The sequence below is a fragment of the Mustelus asterias genome, chromosome 5, assembly GCF_964213995.1.
Source record: "Mustelus asterias chromosome 5, sMusAst1.hap1.1, whole genome shotgun sequence".
NCBI lineage: Eukaryota > Metazoa > Chordata > Chondrichthyes > Carcharhiniformes > Triakidae > Mustelus > Mustelus asterias.
In genome coordinates, this window is record NC_135805.1 from 2,596,727 (window position 1) to 2,612,419 (window position 15,693).

The window sequence follows — 15,693 nt, forward strand, 5'->3', positions numbered from 1 at the left end:
GGATTTTGACCCAGCGACTGTGAAGGAATGGCGATATATTTCCAAGTCAGGATGGTGAGTGGCTTGGAGGAGAACTTGCAGGTTGTGGTGTTCCCATTTATCTACTGTCCTTGTCCTTCTAGATGGAAATAGTCGTGGGTTTGGAAGGTGCTGTCTAAGGATCTTTGGTGAATTGCTGCAGTGCATCTTGTAGATAGTACACACTGCTGCTACTGAGCGTCGGTGGTGGAGGGAGTGGATGTTTGTAGATGTGGTGCCAATCAGGCGGGCTGCTTTGTCCTGGATGGTGTCGAGCTTCTTGAGTGTTGTTGGAATTGATGCTTGTACAGAGAGCTGGTGCGGATATGATGGTCCAAATGGCCTCCTGCTGCACCATAATAATTCGGTGATTCTAATTAAACCTTACAGTGCAGCACAGGATGAGGAATATGAGGCTGAGAATCTGTCAGGCATTTGGAGAGTGAGTGTGCAAACACAGAGCAAAGCAAAACAATGAAAGTGGGGCAGGATTTTTTTAACATATACAACATCAGCATTTGCGTCTCAATGTCGTACCCAAACGTAAGCAGAAACAGCTGTGCAAACTAGTGCAGTTTCAGCATCTAAAGTAAACTTCGAGAATAGCTCATCACTCCTTTTTTCCCAGCTGGAGGGTTCGAAGATGTGGGGGCGTGCTGGAAGTGGATGTTTTGCCAAATCATGGTTAGTGAAACCCATACTTTATGAATGGATTAATCTTCCATGATTTTAGCTAGTGTCAGCATCATGGGACTCCCAGATGTCAAAGTATGGAAGCAAGTACAACACAGGTTAGATGCTCTCCAATCTACCCCAAACAAGATGCATTAAGCATCGACATATAAAAGCCCCAGATAGGCTGTATAGGGGTGATGATACTGGGGGTGAATTCTCCAACACATAGAATCCCTACAGCGCAGAAGGAGGCATTTGGCCAATTGAGTCTGCACTGACCACAACCCCACCCAGGCCCTATCCCCTTGACTCCATGTATTTACCCTGCTAGTCCCCCTGACACTATGGGGCAATTTAACATGGCCAATCAACCTAACCCGCACATCTTTGGACTGTGGGAAGAAACCGGAACACCCGGAGGAAACCCACGCAGACAACTTGCAAACTCCACACAGACAGCGACCCGAGGCCGGAATTGAACACGGGTCCCTGGTGCTGTGAGGCAGCAACGCTAACCACTGTGCCACCGTGCCACCAAAATGTGCAAAGAGGGTCATTGAAACACCAGTGTTGCCATGGTTTCTGTAGCTGTTCCACTGACGTTCTGGTGGATGAGAGGGCGAATCCAACCACTGAAAATTCACATTTGGTTTCCCCACAAAATCCTTCGACAAATTCACTACCGCTGCCATTCGCTGAATGTGCCCAGTGTTGGGATGGCATTGGAAAAGGAACACACCACACCATACTTACAGCAGAGTTATCAATGAGGATGCAGGGAACTTGCATCTCTGGAAAGTATGGGTCTCACTAAAACTTTTATCAACATTTTTATATTGCTGTGCACCTGTACAAATCAGGCCTGAATTCTCAGACAAAGCTGCTTACTGTGTTTTGTTTTGATATTTAGGTTTGTTTTTATATTTTGGATTGTGTGAAGGTTTATATCGTGCCCAGTTCTCAGTTTCATCTTGATTTTATACATGCACACTGACCATTGTTTGGATTCAGCTACTGAACCGTCTCTGGTTTTGGATCTGACTTTGTTGGGAGGCAGATTTCAGAATTCTGCCTCCTGCAGCAGTGAGATCTTCCTGTGCTGGCCTCACTGACAGAGCTCACTGTCTCAGGAAGAGTCCCTTTCGAGCCAGTAGGTGTGCTCTGGACCACAGTTGACGGGGGCGAGTTCTCTGCTGCAGATGCCAGAATGTATTATTCTATCACTGAGTACTAACACCCACCTCCTGCTGCAAACATAGAATAATGATAAACATGATCTTTGTGCAGCTAGAGTTATTAGGGAATGCAAACAGTTGGAGCAAATGTTTTCAAGCCTGCTGCCCTTACAGCAGCACCTGAGTGTGGGTCTTTAAAAAGACCAGAGGTCATGGCCTTGCTTCACTGACACTGTGAAGAGCAGCTAAATATTAATCAGGAGTTATTATTGAATTACATGCTCCAGTGAATCTGACAATCCCTAATCTGCCACAGGATAGAAGAAACATAGAAACATAGAAAAACTACAGCACAAAACAGGCCCTTCGGCCCCACAAGTTGTGCCGAACATATCCCTACCTTTTACGCCTACCTATAACCCTCCATCCTATTAAGTCCCATGTACTCATCCAGGAGTCTCTTAAAAGACCTCTTAAAAGATAATTCCCACATATTCAGAAAACAAAATCATTGTGGGGTTGGGGGGGCGGGCGGCGGGGAGGATCTAATCTGGTCCATGGGAGCAGGTAGCAAGGGGTGGAGTGTGGGTTGTGGGGGGGTGAAGAGGGGATGGTGTGCCTGTCACCTTCACAAATCCATCTAATCCAATCAGGGTGGGGAAAGCTGAGAACCACCTTTCAGCCCAGAGGCCATTACATGGGAGGTCACTTAGGGACCTTGGCCCACTGCTGTGTTTGCTTAACTTCCCAATCTCACACAGGCTTGGGTTTATTTGGAGATGGAGTACAGGATTGATCAGCAGACAGATTTACTTTAAAGATTTAACCGTTATTGTGAACAGGGAAGTGCAGCTGCCATACCTTCACACCACATGCGAAGCTCCTCAGAACAATGTCTGCGTCTTACTCATCAGCACATTCTCTCTTAATGTAACATCACCAAACCAACACTGCTGGTAAACCTAGTGTTCCTGTAAAAGCTTCTGGCCTTCCCTTAAGCCCTTCGCTGAGGCGGAGAGCAGAGGGGGTCCTCCTGATCAGCCATTTTGTGACCCATGGTGGCACATCTAAACGACCGATACCCCCCTCTCGCTAATGGTTCCGCTCTGTATCCACCTTCACCAGGGCCAGCCTTATTGGTCCCAGCAAACCCAAGCCCACTTCCCTGAGTCTGACAGATGGACATAGAATCACAATGTGTCTGCCAGAAATAGCTGGGCTGCTTCCAGCTTTCTGGTCCACCACAGCTGTTCGCACCAAATTCAACTCTCCATCTCCAATCTGACCAGTTATCCATTTGCTGGTGAATATTTTCTCAAGCTCTTATATTTATCGTCACATAGGTCACACTAGGGCAAGTGCAGCATGGATTAGGTACAGAGTAAAGTTCCCTTTGCACCATCCCATCAAATATTGGCAGTGCAGGTACAACGCCCAGTACGCCATTCACCTTAAATTCTATCCAAATATTATGAGCTGCAATCAAATCGAGGCTTTTCAGATGACTGGCAGTGCGCCAGTTCATGTGTTTCCTAACTTGGTTTACTAAGATACATCTGAGTCAGGTTAATGTCTGAGATAAGTTTGGGCCAAATCAGTACCCAGATGAGGTTGGTTAATTCACTGATAAAATGTTATCTGGTGCAGTAAACATAGTTGGGGTATTTTTACCTTATAATCCAGACCTTCAGAGCAGTTGAAGACAACACAGTGTTTTCCCAGAGCCTGAAAAGCAGAACCATATCTGAGTGTCAAACTGCTTCAACCTTTATAAATAAATTACTCGTGAGGCCTCAGCTGGAGCATTCTCATCAATTCCGCACTTTATTTATTCGTTAGTCACAAGTAGGCTTCCATTAACACTGCAATGAAGTTACTATGAAAATCCCCCAGTTGCCACACTCCAGCGCCTGTTTGGATATATTGAGCGAGAATTTGGCAAGGCCAATGCACCTAACCAGCATGTCTTTTGGACTGTGGGAGGAAACCAGAGCACCCCCGGAGGAAACCCACGCAGACACGGGGAGAATGTGCAAACTCCACACAGACAGTGACCCAAGCCAAGAATCGAACCCGGGTCCTTGGCACTGTGAGGCAACAGTGCTGATCACTGTGCCACCGTGACTTTAGAAGGCGTAGGAAAGTGCAAAGATTTACTCAAATTGTGCTGGGTTATTTGGAGAATTCATGGCAAGCTGCAGACATTTTAGAGGCCATTCCCATCTTGGGATATTCAGCATACCTCCTTGCCACCAGGTCTCTTGGATTGGCCAGTGGGATTTGGTACGTGGAACTCTGAGAGGGGAGCATTGTCTTCCCCTGGACACTGTCCAATTATTCGAACAGGGCTCTATCTGTTTCTGGTAGTGGAAGAGATCCAAAATCAGGCATAGCCATCACAATAGTCAGCCTCAGAAGAGTGCAATGTGCAATGTAGAGAGTTTGATGGCTGGAGTTAGCAGTGGCTGTCTGCTCCAGCCTGCAGGCTAACAGCATTCGCACTCTCAGCTACGAACCAGGGTATCAGCATCTTTATTTCCAGTTCCTGGCATTCATTCTACAACAGGCTGAGGCAGCATCATTGTCTCTCAGCTTCTGTCAGAGAGATTCACCCATCCACCCAACCTATTTGCTCATTAAATAACTGCATGCTGCCAATTCATGAAGAAAGCCAGTCACACACTTGTCAAACTAATTAAATTATGCTGCAGTTATTGACAACATTATTGTCACCAGCTTCTGACATAAAGTAATGTGATTTCATGTAAATTTTTAGTACTGTAAATGGATGGAATACAAACATATCCCTCGCCTTGGAGAGGGGGAACAGAGAATGAGGTAGCGACAATAGAGAAGGAACGGGCGGCACGGTGGCAGAGTGGTTAGCACTGCTACAGCGCCAGGGATCCAGGTTTGATTACCGGCTTGGGTCACTGTCTGTGTGGGGTTTGTACATTCTCCCCGTGTCTGCGTGGGTTTCCTCCAGGTCTCCGGTTTCCTCCCACAGTCCAAAGATGAGAGGTTAGGTGGATTGGCCATGCTACGTTTCGGGGGGATAGCAGGTTAAATATGTGGGGTTACGGGGATAGGATGGGATTGTTGTCAGTGGAGGCTCGATGGGCCGAATGGCCTCCTTCTGTACTGCAGGGATTCTATGATTCTATGAAGTTCGGAATACACTTTCATCCAGAGTTTTTATAATGTATTCATTTATGGGATGTGGGGCTTGCTGGCTCAGCAAGCATTTGCTTCTTTTATATATAATAAAGAAACAGAAAATGCTGGATAAACTCAGCAGGTCTGGCAGCATCTGTGAAGGGAGAAACAGAGTTAACGTTTCAGATCAAAATGGTCCTTCATTTATGGGATGTGGGCATCACTGGGTAAGCCAGCATTTATTGCCCATCCCTAATTGCCCTTTGAGAAGGTGGTAGTGAGCTACCTTCTCGAACTGCTGTAGTCCCTGAGGTGTAGGTACACCTGCAGTGCTGTGAGGGAGGAAGTACCAGATTTTGACCCAGCGACAATGAAGGAACGGCGATACACTTCCAAGTCAGGATGGTATGTGACTTGGAGGGGCACCTCCAGGTGTGCTCTTCTAGATGGTAGTAGTCTTATTTTGGAAGATGCTGCCGAAGGAACCTTGGTGAGTTGCTGTAGTGCATCTTGCAGGTGGTACACATGGCTGTCCACTGTGTTTCAGTGGTGGAGGGCATGAATATTAGTGGAAGGGGTAGCATTCAAGCAGGGATGCTTTGGCCTGGATGGTGTTGAGCTTCTTAAGTGTTATTCAAGCCTCACTCATCCAGGCGAGTGGGGAGTATTCCATCACAGTCCTGACTTGTGCCTTGGAGATGATGGACAGACTTTGGAGAGTCAGGAGGTGAGTTACTTGCCGCAGTATTCCCAGCCTCTGACCTGCTCTTGTAGCCACTGTGTTTATATGGCTCGTCCAGTTGAGTTTCTGGTCAATGATAACCCCAGGATGTTGAGAGTGGGGAACAAGATCTATGGGGAGAGAATAGAGCCAACATTTTGTGTCTAGATGACCCTTTGTCAGGGCAGAGTATTGATTCATCAGCTGAGGGGGGAATGGTATGTGATAATCAGAAGGAAGTTTCCTTGTCAATGTTTGACCTGGTACCATGAGACTTCATGGGGTCCAGAGTGGATGTTGAGGACTCCCAGGGCAACTCCCTCCTGACTGCATACCACTGTTCCCACCACCTCTGCTGGGTCTGTCCTGCCGGTGGGAAAGAACATACCCAGGAACAGTGATTGTGGTGTCTGGGACATTATCTGAAAGATATGATTCCGTGAGAATGGCTGGAATTTTACCTGCACGTCTGCCCCAATTCCAGGGGCGGGTGAGGCTCGGAGAACGGAATCTGAAACCAAAAAAGAAAGTGCTGGAAAATCTCAGCAGGTCTGGCAGCATCTGTAAGCATTCCAGCATCCGCAGTAATTTGCTTTTATTCCTGGGAACACCACCACCTGTAAGTTCCCTCCAAGTCACGCAACACCCTGACTTGGAGATATATTGCCGTTCTTTCACTGTGACTGAGTCAGAATCCTGGAACTCTCTCCCTGACAGTAGCGTGGATGTTCCTACACCACATGGACTGCAGTGGGAAAAGCAACGAGCAGATGGACCTCATGGTATTGACCAAGGCACCAAAAAGGACAACAGCAAACCCAGCCCTGTCGACCATACAAAATCTTCCTGACTAGCATCTGGGGGCTTGTGCCAAATTTGGGGGAGCTGTCTCACAGACACAGACATAGGGTGGGATTTTACCAGCACGTCTCCCCAAGGTTCATACAACGCCGCCCAAGGCCAACGGAGAATGCGGTTAGCAGTGGAAGGGTGTGTTTCTGAATGGAGGGCTGTGACAAGTGGTGTTCCTCAGGGATCAGTGCTGGGACCTTTGCTGTTTGTAATATATATAAATGATTTGGAGGATAATGTAACTGGTTTGATTAGTAAGTTTGCGGACGACACAAAGGTTGGTGGATTTGCGGATAGCGATGAGGACCATCAGAGGATACAGTAGGATATAGATCAGTTGGAGATTTGGGCGGAGTGATGGCAGATGGAGTTTAATCCGGACAAATGTGAGGTAATGCATTTTGGAAGGTCTAATACAGGCAGGAAATATACAGTAAATGGCAGAACCCTTAAGAGTATTGATAGGCAGAGGGATCTGGTGTACAGGTACACAGGTCACTGAAAGTGGCAACGCAGGTGGAGAACATAGAACATAGAACATTACAGCGCAGAACAGGCCCTTCGGCCCACGATGTTGCACCGACCAGTTAAAAAAAAAAAAACTGTGACCCTCCAACCGAAACCAATTTCTTTTCGTCCATGAACCTATCTACGGATCTCTTAAACGCCCCCAAACTAGGCGCATTTACTACTGATGCTGGCAGGGCATTCCAATCCCTCACCACCCTCTGGGTAAAGAACCTACCCCTGACATCGGTTCTATAACTACCCCCCCTCAATTTAAAGCCATGCCCCCTCGTGCTGGATTTCTCCATCAGAGGAAAAAGGCTATCACTATCCACCCTATCTAAACCTCTAATCATCTTATATGTTTCAATAAGATCCCCTCTTAGCCGCCGCCTTTCCAGCGAAAACAATCCCAAATCCCTCAGCCTCTCCTCATAGGATCTCCCCTCCATACCAGGCAACATCCTGGTAAACCTCCTCTGCACCCTCTCCAAAGCCTCCACATCCTTCCTGTCATGTGGGGACCAGAACTGCACACAGTACTCCAAGTGCGGCCGCACCAGAGTTGTGTACAGTTGCAACATAACGCTACGACTCCTAAATTCAATCCCCCTACCAATAAACGCCAAGACACCATATGCCTTCTTAACAACCTTATCTACTTGATTCCCAACTTTCAGGGATCTATGCACACATACACCTAGATCCCTCTGCTCCTCCACACTATTCAAAGTCCTCCCGTTAGCCCTATACTCAACACATCTGTTATTCCTACCAAAGTGAATTACCTCACACTTCTCCGCATTAAACTCCATCCGCCACCTCTCGGCCCAACTTTGCAACCTGTCTAAGTCTTCCTGCAAACTACGACACCCTTCCTCACTGTCTACCACACCACCGACTTTGGTGTCATCAGCAAATTTGCTAATCCACCCAACTATACCCTCATCCAGATCATTAATAAATATTACAAACAGCAGTGGCCCCAAAACAGATCCCTGAGGTACACCACTTGTAACCGCACTCCATGATGAATATTTACTATCAACCACCACCCTCTGTTTCCTATCCGCTAGCCAATTCCTGATCCAATTTCCTAGATCACCCCCAATCCCATACATCTGCATTTTCTGCAGAAGCCTACCATGGTGAACCTTATCAAACGCCTTACTAAAATCCATATATACCACGTCCACTGCCTTGCCCCCATCCACCTCCTTGGTCACTTTCTCAAAAAACTCAATAAGGTTAGTAAGGCACGACCTACCTGCCACAAAACCATGCTGACTATCACCTATCAATTCATTACTCTCCAAATAACTATAAATCCTATCCCTTATAATTTTTTCCAACATCTTGCCGACAACAGAAGTGAGACTCACCGGTCTATAATTCCCGGGGAAGTCTCTGTTCCCCTTCTTAAACAATGGGACAACATTCGCTAACCTCCAATCTTCTGGTACTATACCAGAGGCCAACGACGACCTGAAGATCAGAGCCAGAGGCTCTGCAATCACTTCTCTTGCCTCCCAGAGAATCCTTGGATAAATCCCATCCGGACCAGGGGATTTATCTATTTTCAGACCCTCCAGAATATCCTGCACATCCTCCTTATCAACTGTAATACTGTCTATTCTACTCCCTTGCAACCCAGTGTCCTCCTCAGCTATATTCATGTCCCCTTGCGTGAACACCGAAGAGAAATATTGGTTCAATGCTTCACCAATCTCCTCCGGTTCCACACATAACTTCCCTCTGCCATCTATAACTGGCCCTAAACTTGCCCTAACCAACCTTCTGTTCTTGACATACCTATAGAACGCCTTAGGATTCTCTTTAACCCTATCCGCCAAAGTCTTCTCATGTCCCCTTTTAGCCCTTCTAAGCTCGCTCTTCAACTCCCTCTTAGCCAATCTAAAGCTTTCTAGTGCACTACCCGAGTGCTCACGTCTCATCCGAACATAAGCCTCCTTTTTCTTTTTAACCAACAAAGAAACTTTTTTGGTGCACCACGGTTCCCTAGCCCTACCAATTCCTCCTTGCCTGACAGGGACATACCTATCACAGACTCGCAGTAGCTGCTCCTTGAAAAGAAGGTAGTCAAGAAGGCATACGGCATGCTTGCCTTCATTGGCCGGGGCATTGAGTTTAAAAATTGGCAAGTCATGCTGCAGCTTTATAGAAACTTAGTTCGGCCGCACTTGGAATATAGTGTTCAATTCTGGTCGCCACACTACCAGAAGGATGTGGAGGCTTTGGAGAGAGTACAGAAAAGATTTATCAGGATGTTGCCTGGTATAGAGGGTATTAGCTATGAGGAGAGGTTGGAGAAACTTGGTTTGTTCTCACTGGAGCGACGGAGGTTGAGGGGAGATCTGATAGAAGTCTACAAGATTATGAGAGGTATGGACAGAGTGGATAGTCAGAAGCTTTTTCCCAGGGTGGAAGAGTCAATTACTAGGGGGCACAGGTTTAAGGTGCGAGGGGCAAGGTTTAAAAGAGATGTACGAGGCAGATTTTGTTACACAGAGAACGATGGATGCCTGGAACTCGTTGCTGGGGGAGGTAGTGGAAGCGGATACGGTCGTGACTTTTAAGGGGCGTCTTGACAAGTACATGAATGAGATGGGAATAGAGGGATATGATCCCTGGAAGGGTAGGGGGTTTTAGTTAAGTCGGGCAGCATGGTTGGTGCAGGCCTGGAGGGCCAAAGGGCCTGTTCCTGTGCTGCAATTTTCTTTGTTCTTTATGCATATATAAGGAGGAAGAGGGTAGCTAAAGAAAGGGTGGGTCCACTCGAGGACAGTGGAGGGATAGTGTGTGGAGCCAGATGAGGTGGGTGAGGTCCTTAACAAGTACTTTGAATCAGTATTCACAAAGGAGAAGGATGTGGTGGATGGTGAGTGTAGAAAGGAGAATGCTGACATTCTAGGACATGTTGAGATAAAAAGGGAGGACGTATTGGTTTTGAAAAACATTAAGGTGGACAAGTCCCCAGGGCCAGATAGGGTCTATCCCAGAATACTGAGAGAGAGGCGAGGGAAGAAATTGCTGAGGCCTTGGCCAAAATCTTTATATCCTCTTTAGTCATGGGTGAGTTCCAGAGGATTGGAGAGTAGCTAACATTGTTTCTCTGTTTAAGAAGGGCAGAAGAGACAAACCGGGAAATTACAGCCTGTGAGCCTTACATCAGTGGTGGGGAAATTATTGGAGAAGATTCTTCGGGACAGGATGTACTCACATCTGGAGGAGGATAGGCTTATTAGCGATAGGCAGCATGGTTTTGTGAAGGTGTTCCACAAACTTGATTGAGTTCTTTGAGGAAGTGACAAGAAAAATTGACCAGGGCAGGGCAGTGGATGTTGTGTACATGGACTTTAGTAAAGCCTTCGATAATGTTCCTCATGGCAGGCTGATACAGAAGGTGAAGTCATATGGGATCTGAGATTCATCTGAGGTGAAGTCATAATAATACCCTCTATACCAGGTGAAGGGTGGTGGTTGATAGTAAATATTCATCATGGAGTGCGGTTACAAGTGGTGTACCTCAGGGATCTGTTTTGGGGCCACTGCTGTTTGTAATATTTATTAATGATCTGGATGAGGGTATAGTTGGGTGGATTAGCAAATTTGCTGATGACACCAAAGTCGGTGGTGTGGTAGACAGTGAGGAAGGGTGTCGTAGTTTGCAGGAAGACTTAGACAGGTTGCAAAGTTGGGCCGAGAGGTGGCGGATGGAGTTTAATGCGGAGAAGTGTGAGGTAATTCACTTTGGTAGGAATAACAGATGTGTTGAGTATAGGGCTAACGGGAGGACTTTGAATAGTGTGGAGGAGCAGAGGGATCTAGGTGTATGTGTGCATAGATCCCTGAAAGTTGGGAATCAAGTAGATAAGGTTGTTAAGAAGGCATATGGTGTCTTGGCGTTTATTGGTAGGGGGATTGAATTTAGGAGTCGTAGCGTTATGTTGCAACTGTACACAACTCTGGTGCGGCCGCACTTGGAGTACTGTGTGCAGTTCTGGTCCCCACATTACAGGAAGGATGTGGAGGCTTTGGAGAGGGTGCAGAGGAGGTTTACCAGGATGTTGCCTGGTATGGAGGGGAGATCCTATGAGGAGAGGCTGAGGGATTTGGGATTGTTTTCGCTGGAAAGGCGGCGGCTAAGAGGGGATCTTATTGAAACATATAAGATGATTAGAGGTTTAGATAGGGTGGATAGTGATAGCCTTTTTCCTCTGATGGAGAAATCCAGCACGAGGGGGCATGGCTTTAAATTGAGGGGGGGTAGTTATAGAACCGATGTCAGGGGTAGGTTCTTTACCCAGAGGGTGGTGAGGGATTGGAATGCCCTGCCAGCATCAGTAGTAAATGCGCCTAGTTTGGGGGCGTTTAAGAGATCCGTAGATAGGTTCATGGACGAAAAGAAATTGGTTTAGGTTGGAGGGTCACAGTTTTTTTTTTTAACTGGTCGGTGCAACATCGTGGGCCGAAGGGCCTGTTCTGCGCTGTAATGTTCTATGTTTCTATGTTCTATATGGGATCTCTGGCGAAATGGATACAAAACTGGCTTGGGCAGAGAAAGCAGACAATAGCAGTGGAAGGGTACTTTTCTAACTGGATAGATAAATGAATAGGCAGGGAATAAAGGGATATGGGCTACGTAGAGGGAAGAAAATATTAGATTAGAGAGGCATCTGTGTCAGCACAGACTTGGTGGGCTAAAGGGCCTGTTCCTGTGCAGTACTGTTTTTTGTTCTATCTATCTCTGTCTTAAATGTACTCAATGACCTGGCCTCCACAGCCTTCTGTGGCAATGAAGTTTGCATTGAGGAACTGGGAAGCGATACCTGTTTGGCGGCCAGCCCCTTGGAGCAAGAGGTGACCCAATATGAAGGGAAGGTAAGGCCTGTGAGTGTCTCACCCACACACCACCCCCCCCCCCCCCCCCCCGCACCCCCCACAGGATGGATACAATGACCCTCACCCCCACCCCAAGCTGCATTTCAGTATGTACCCAGTATTCCCCTGGTGCCTGTTGAGTCTTGGGCTATCCAAGAAGTAATGGCTGCCGACCTTTGATCTCCCCCTCAGAGGTGAAGGCTCCAGGTTCACGCTTGTGTCGAGTAGTTGTAGATGGTGAAGTGACAGCACGCCACTGCCCAGTGAAGATTCAGCCTCAATATCGGAGTGAGTGCTCGCTAATGAGATGCTGATACATTCAAATCAATGCTCCCAGCGTCTTCCACATCACTCTGTCAGTGAGCTTAGCTCAACATCAGAAACCACAGCCTCGCCAGTCAGATTCATGTTTGTTCAAACTCTCTGCACCTTGAGCCTGTATCGCCACTCTCCCAGACACTGAGTCTGGGCTCAAGATTTCACCCAATGTTTCTTTTCAATTTTCAATGTGCTCAGTTCAGTTTGAGTTTGTTACCGCCCCCATTAACACAGCAGATAAAGGAGTCAGTATTAAATACTGAGACTTGGGGTTTTGGGAAAGATAATATTCCAATCACGAGATCATGCTGGACACTTACTTTTGCAAGGTCTTTCACTGTTGCTGTTTTGCCGGTTCCTGTGGGTCCCGCGGGTGAGCCTCCCAGGTTTAGGTGCAGGGCTCCAGTCAGAGTTAGCCAGCAGCGGTCAGTGAGTGGTGTGATTACTAATCGGGGTGAGCAGCCAAGATACTCATAGCCGTAGGTGAAGGAGCTTTTGGCTTGGACCACGTAGCAAGTGTTGTTCTGCACGTTCCACTCATAACGCAACTGCCTGAAATGCAGAATTTCTGTCAGTCTCCTCCAAGGGTTACAAACACAAAGCATTTTGATCAGATGACATTGACCCCAAGACCATTGTGCAGTCACAATGCATCTTAAAAGTGTGTGTGGTGCACTTCAAACTGCATTATTAGGTTGTCTGGTATTGTTCTGCCTGGATACCAGACCCTGCTCAATTTTAATTCATAATGCTATTTACAGCCTGAAAGATTACCTTGATATGTCACACATAAACAAGCACGTAGACACGTGTTTTCACATTCTCCCTCTCTCTCTCTCTCTCTCTATATATATATTATATATACATATATATATGTGCAGGGAAAGGCAGAGGAATAGCAAAGAACAAAGAAAATTACAGCGCAAGAACAGGCCCTTCGGCCCTCCAAGCCTGCACCGACCATACTGCCCGACTTAACTAAAACCCCCTCCCATTCCGGGGACCACATCCCTCTATTCCCATACTATTCATGTATTTGTCAAGACGCCCCTTAAAGGTCACTACCGTATCCGCTTACACTACCTCACAAGGCATGAGTTCCAGGCACCCACCACCCTCTGTAAAAAAATCTGCCTCGTACATCTCCTTTAAACCTTGCCCCTCACACCTTAAACCTGTGCCACCTAGTAATTGATTCTTCCACCCTGGGAAAAAGCTTCTGACTATCCACTCTGTCCATGCCTTTCATAATCTTGTAGACTTCTGTCAGGTCTCCCCTCAACCTCTGTCGTTCCAGTGAGAACAAACCAGGTTTTTCCAACCTCTCCTCATAGCTAATGCCCTCCATACCAGGCAACATCCTGGTAAATCCATTCTGTACTCTCTCCAAAGCCTCCACATCCTTCTGGTAGTGTGGCGACCAGAATTGAACACTATATTCCAAGTGCGGCCTAACTAAGGTTCTATAAAGCTGCAGCATGACTTGCCAATTTTTAAACTCAATGCCCCGGCTGATGAAGGCAAGCATGCCGTATGCCTTCTTGACTACCTTCTCCACCTGCGTTGCCACTTTCAGTGACCTGTGTACCTGCACACCCAGATCCCTCTGCCTATCAATACCCTTAAGGGTTCTGCCATTTACTGTATATTTCCTATCTGTATTAGACCTTCCAAAATGCATTACCTCACATTTGTCCGGATTAAACTCCATCTGCCATCTCTCCACCCAAGTCTCCAACTGATCTATATCCTGCTGTATCCTCTGATGGTCCTCATCGCTATCCGCAAATCCACCAACCTTTGTGTCGTCCACAAACTTACGAATCAAACCAGTTACATTTTCCTCCAAATCATTTATATATATTACAAACAGCAAAGGTCCCAGCACTGATCCCTGAGGAACACCACTTGTCACAGCCCTCCATTCAGAAACACACCCTTCCACTGCTACCCTCTGTCTTCTTTGACTGAGCCAGTTTTGTATCCACCTTGCCAGCTCACCTCTGATCCCATGCGACTTCACCTTCTGCACCAGTCTACCATGAGGGACCTTGTCAAAGGCCTTACTGAAGTCCATGTAGACAACATCCACTGCCCTACCCTCATCAATCATCTTCATCACTTCCTCGAAAAACTCGATCATGTTTGTGAGACACGATCTCCCCTTCACAAAACCATGTTGCCTCTCACTAATATGTCCACTTATTTCCAAGTGGGAATAAATCCTGTCTCGAAGAATCCTCTCCAATAATTTCCCTACCATTGATGTAAGGCTCACCGGCCTGTAATTACCTGGATTATTCTTGCTACCCTTCTTAAACAAAGGAACAACATTGGCTATTCTCCAATCCTCTGGGACCTCCCCTGTAGCCAGTGAGGATACAAAGATTTCTCTCAAGGCCCCAGCAATTTCCTCTCTTGCCTCTCTCAGTATTCTGGGGTATATCCCATCAGGCCCTGGGGACTTGTCTACAGCACTAAGCTGTTATGCTCATTTGGAGAGAAGACATTCGGCATGCTTGGTTTCATCGGTCAGAACATTGAATGCAGGAGTTGGGACGTCTTGTTGAAGTTGTACAAGACATTGGTAAGGCCACACTTGGAGTACTGTGTGCAATTCTGGTCACCCTATTATAGAAAGGATATTATTAAACTAGAAAGAGTGCAGAAAAGATTTACTAGGATGCTACCGGGACTTGATGGATTGAGTTATAAGGAGAGGCTGGATAGACTGGGACTTTTTTCTCTGGAGCGTAGGAGGCTGAGGGGTGATCTTATAGAAGTCTATAAAATAATGATGGGCACAGATCAGCTAGATAGTCAATATCTTTTCCCAAGCTAGGGGAGTTTAAAACTAGAGGGCATAGGTTTAAGGTGAGAGGGGATAGATACAGAAGTGTCCAGAGGGGCAGTTTTTTCACACAGAGGGTGGTGAGTGTCTGGAACAAGCTGCCAGAGGTAGTAGTAGAGGCGGGTACAATTTTGTCTTTTAAAAAGCATTTAGATAGTTAAATGGGTACGATGGGTACAGAGGGGTATGGGCCAAATGCGGGCAATTGGGATTAGCTTAGGGGTTTAAAAAAAGAACGGGCGGCATTGGCAAGTTGGGCCGAAGGGCCTGTTTGCATGCTGTAAACCTCTATGACTCTGAGATCTGGTACATATATGATGGGCCAAATGGCCTCCTTCTGCACTGTAATAATTTCCTGATTCAGTGACATGTAGAGAGATGAAGAGTACCAATGGCACATCCCAGTAACTGATTGAGGATTAAATCCTGTGGCTATAGAGTAGTAAAAACAGCAGGAATAATATTACATGCTGGTAAATGCTCCACACAAGGGCAATTAGGGATGAGTAAGGATTAGG

The 15,693-nt window shown here is 46.7% G+C and overlaps 1 protein-coding gene across 1 annotated transcript in view; it reads right to left on the reverse strand.

Moving 5' to 3' along the window:
* Window positions 1-15,693, reverse strand: part of LOC144493937 (dynein axonemal heavy chain 6-like) — an 814,395-nt gene that overhangs the window by 643,196 nt on the left and 155,506 nt on the right. The window contains exons 22-23 of the mRNA XM_078213513.1: window positions 12,645-12,876; window positions 3,540-3,593 (exon numbers count right to left, since the gene is read on the reverse strand). Of these exons, the coding sequence (XP_078069639.1) occupies window positions 3,540-3,593; window positions 12,645-12,876 (286 nt within the window). The remainder of the gene's footprint in view (window positions 1-3,539; window positions 3,594-12,644; window positions 12,877-15,693) is intronic.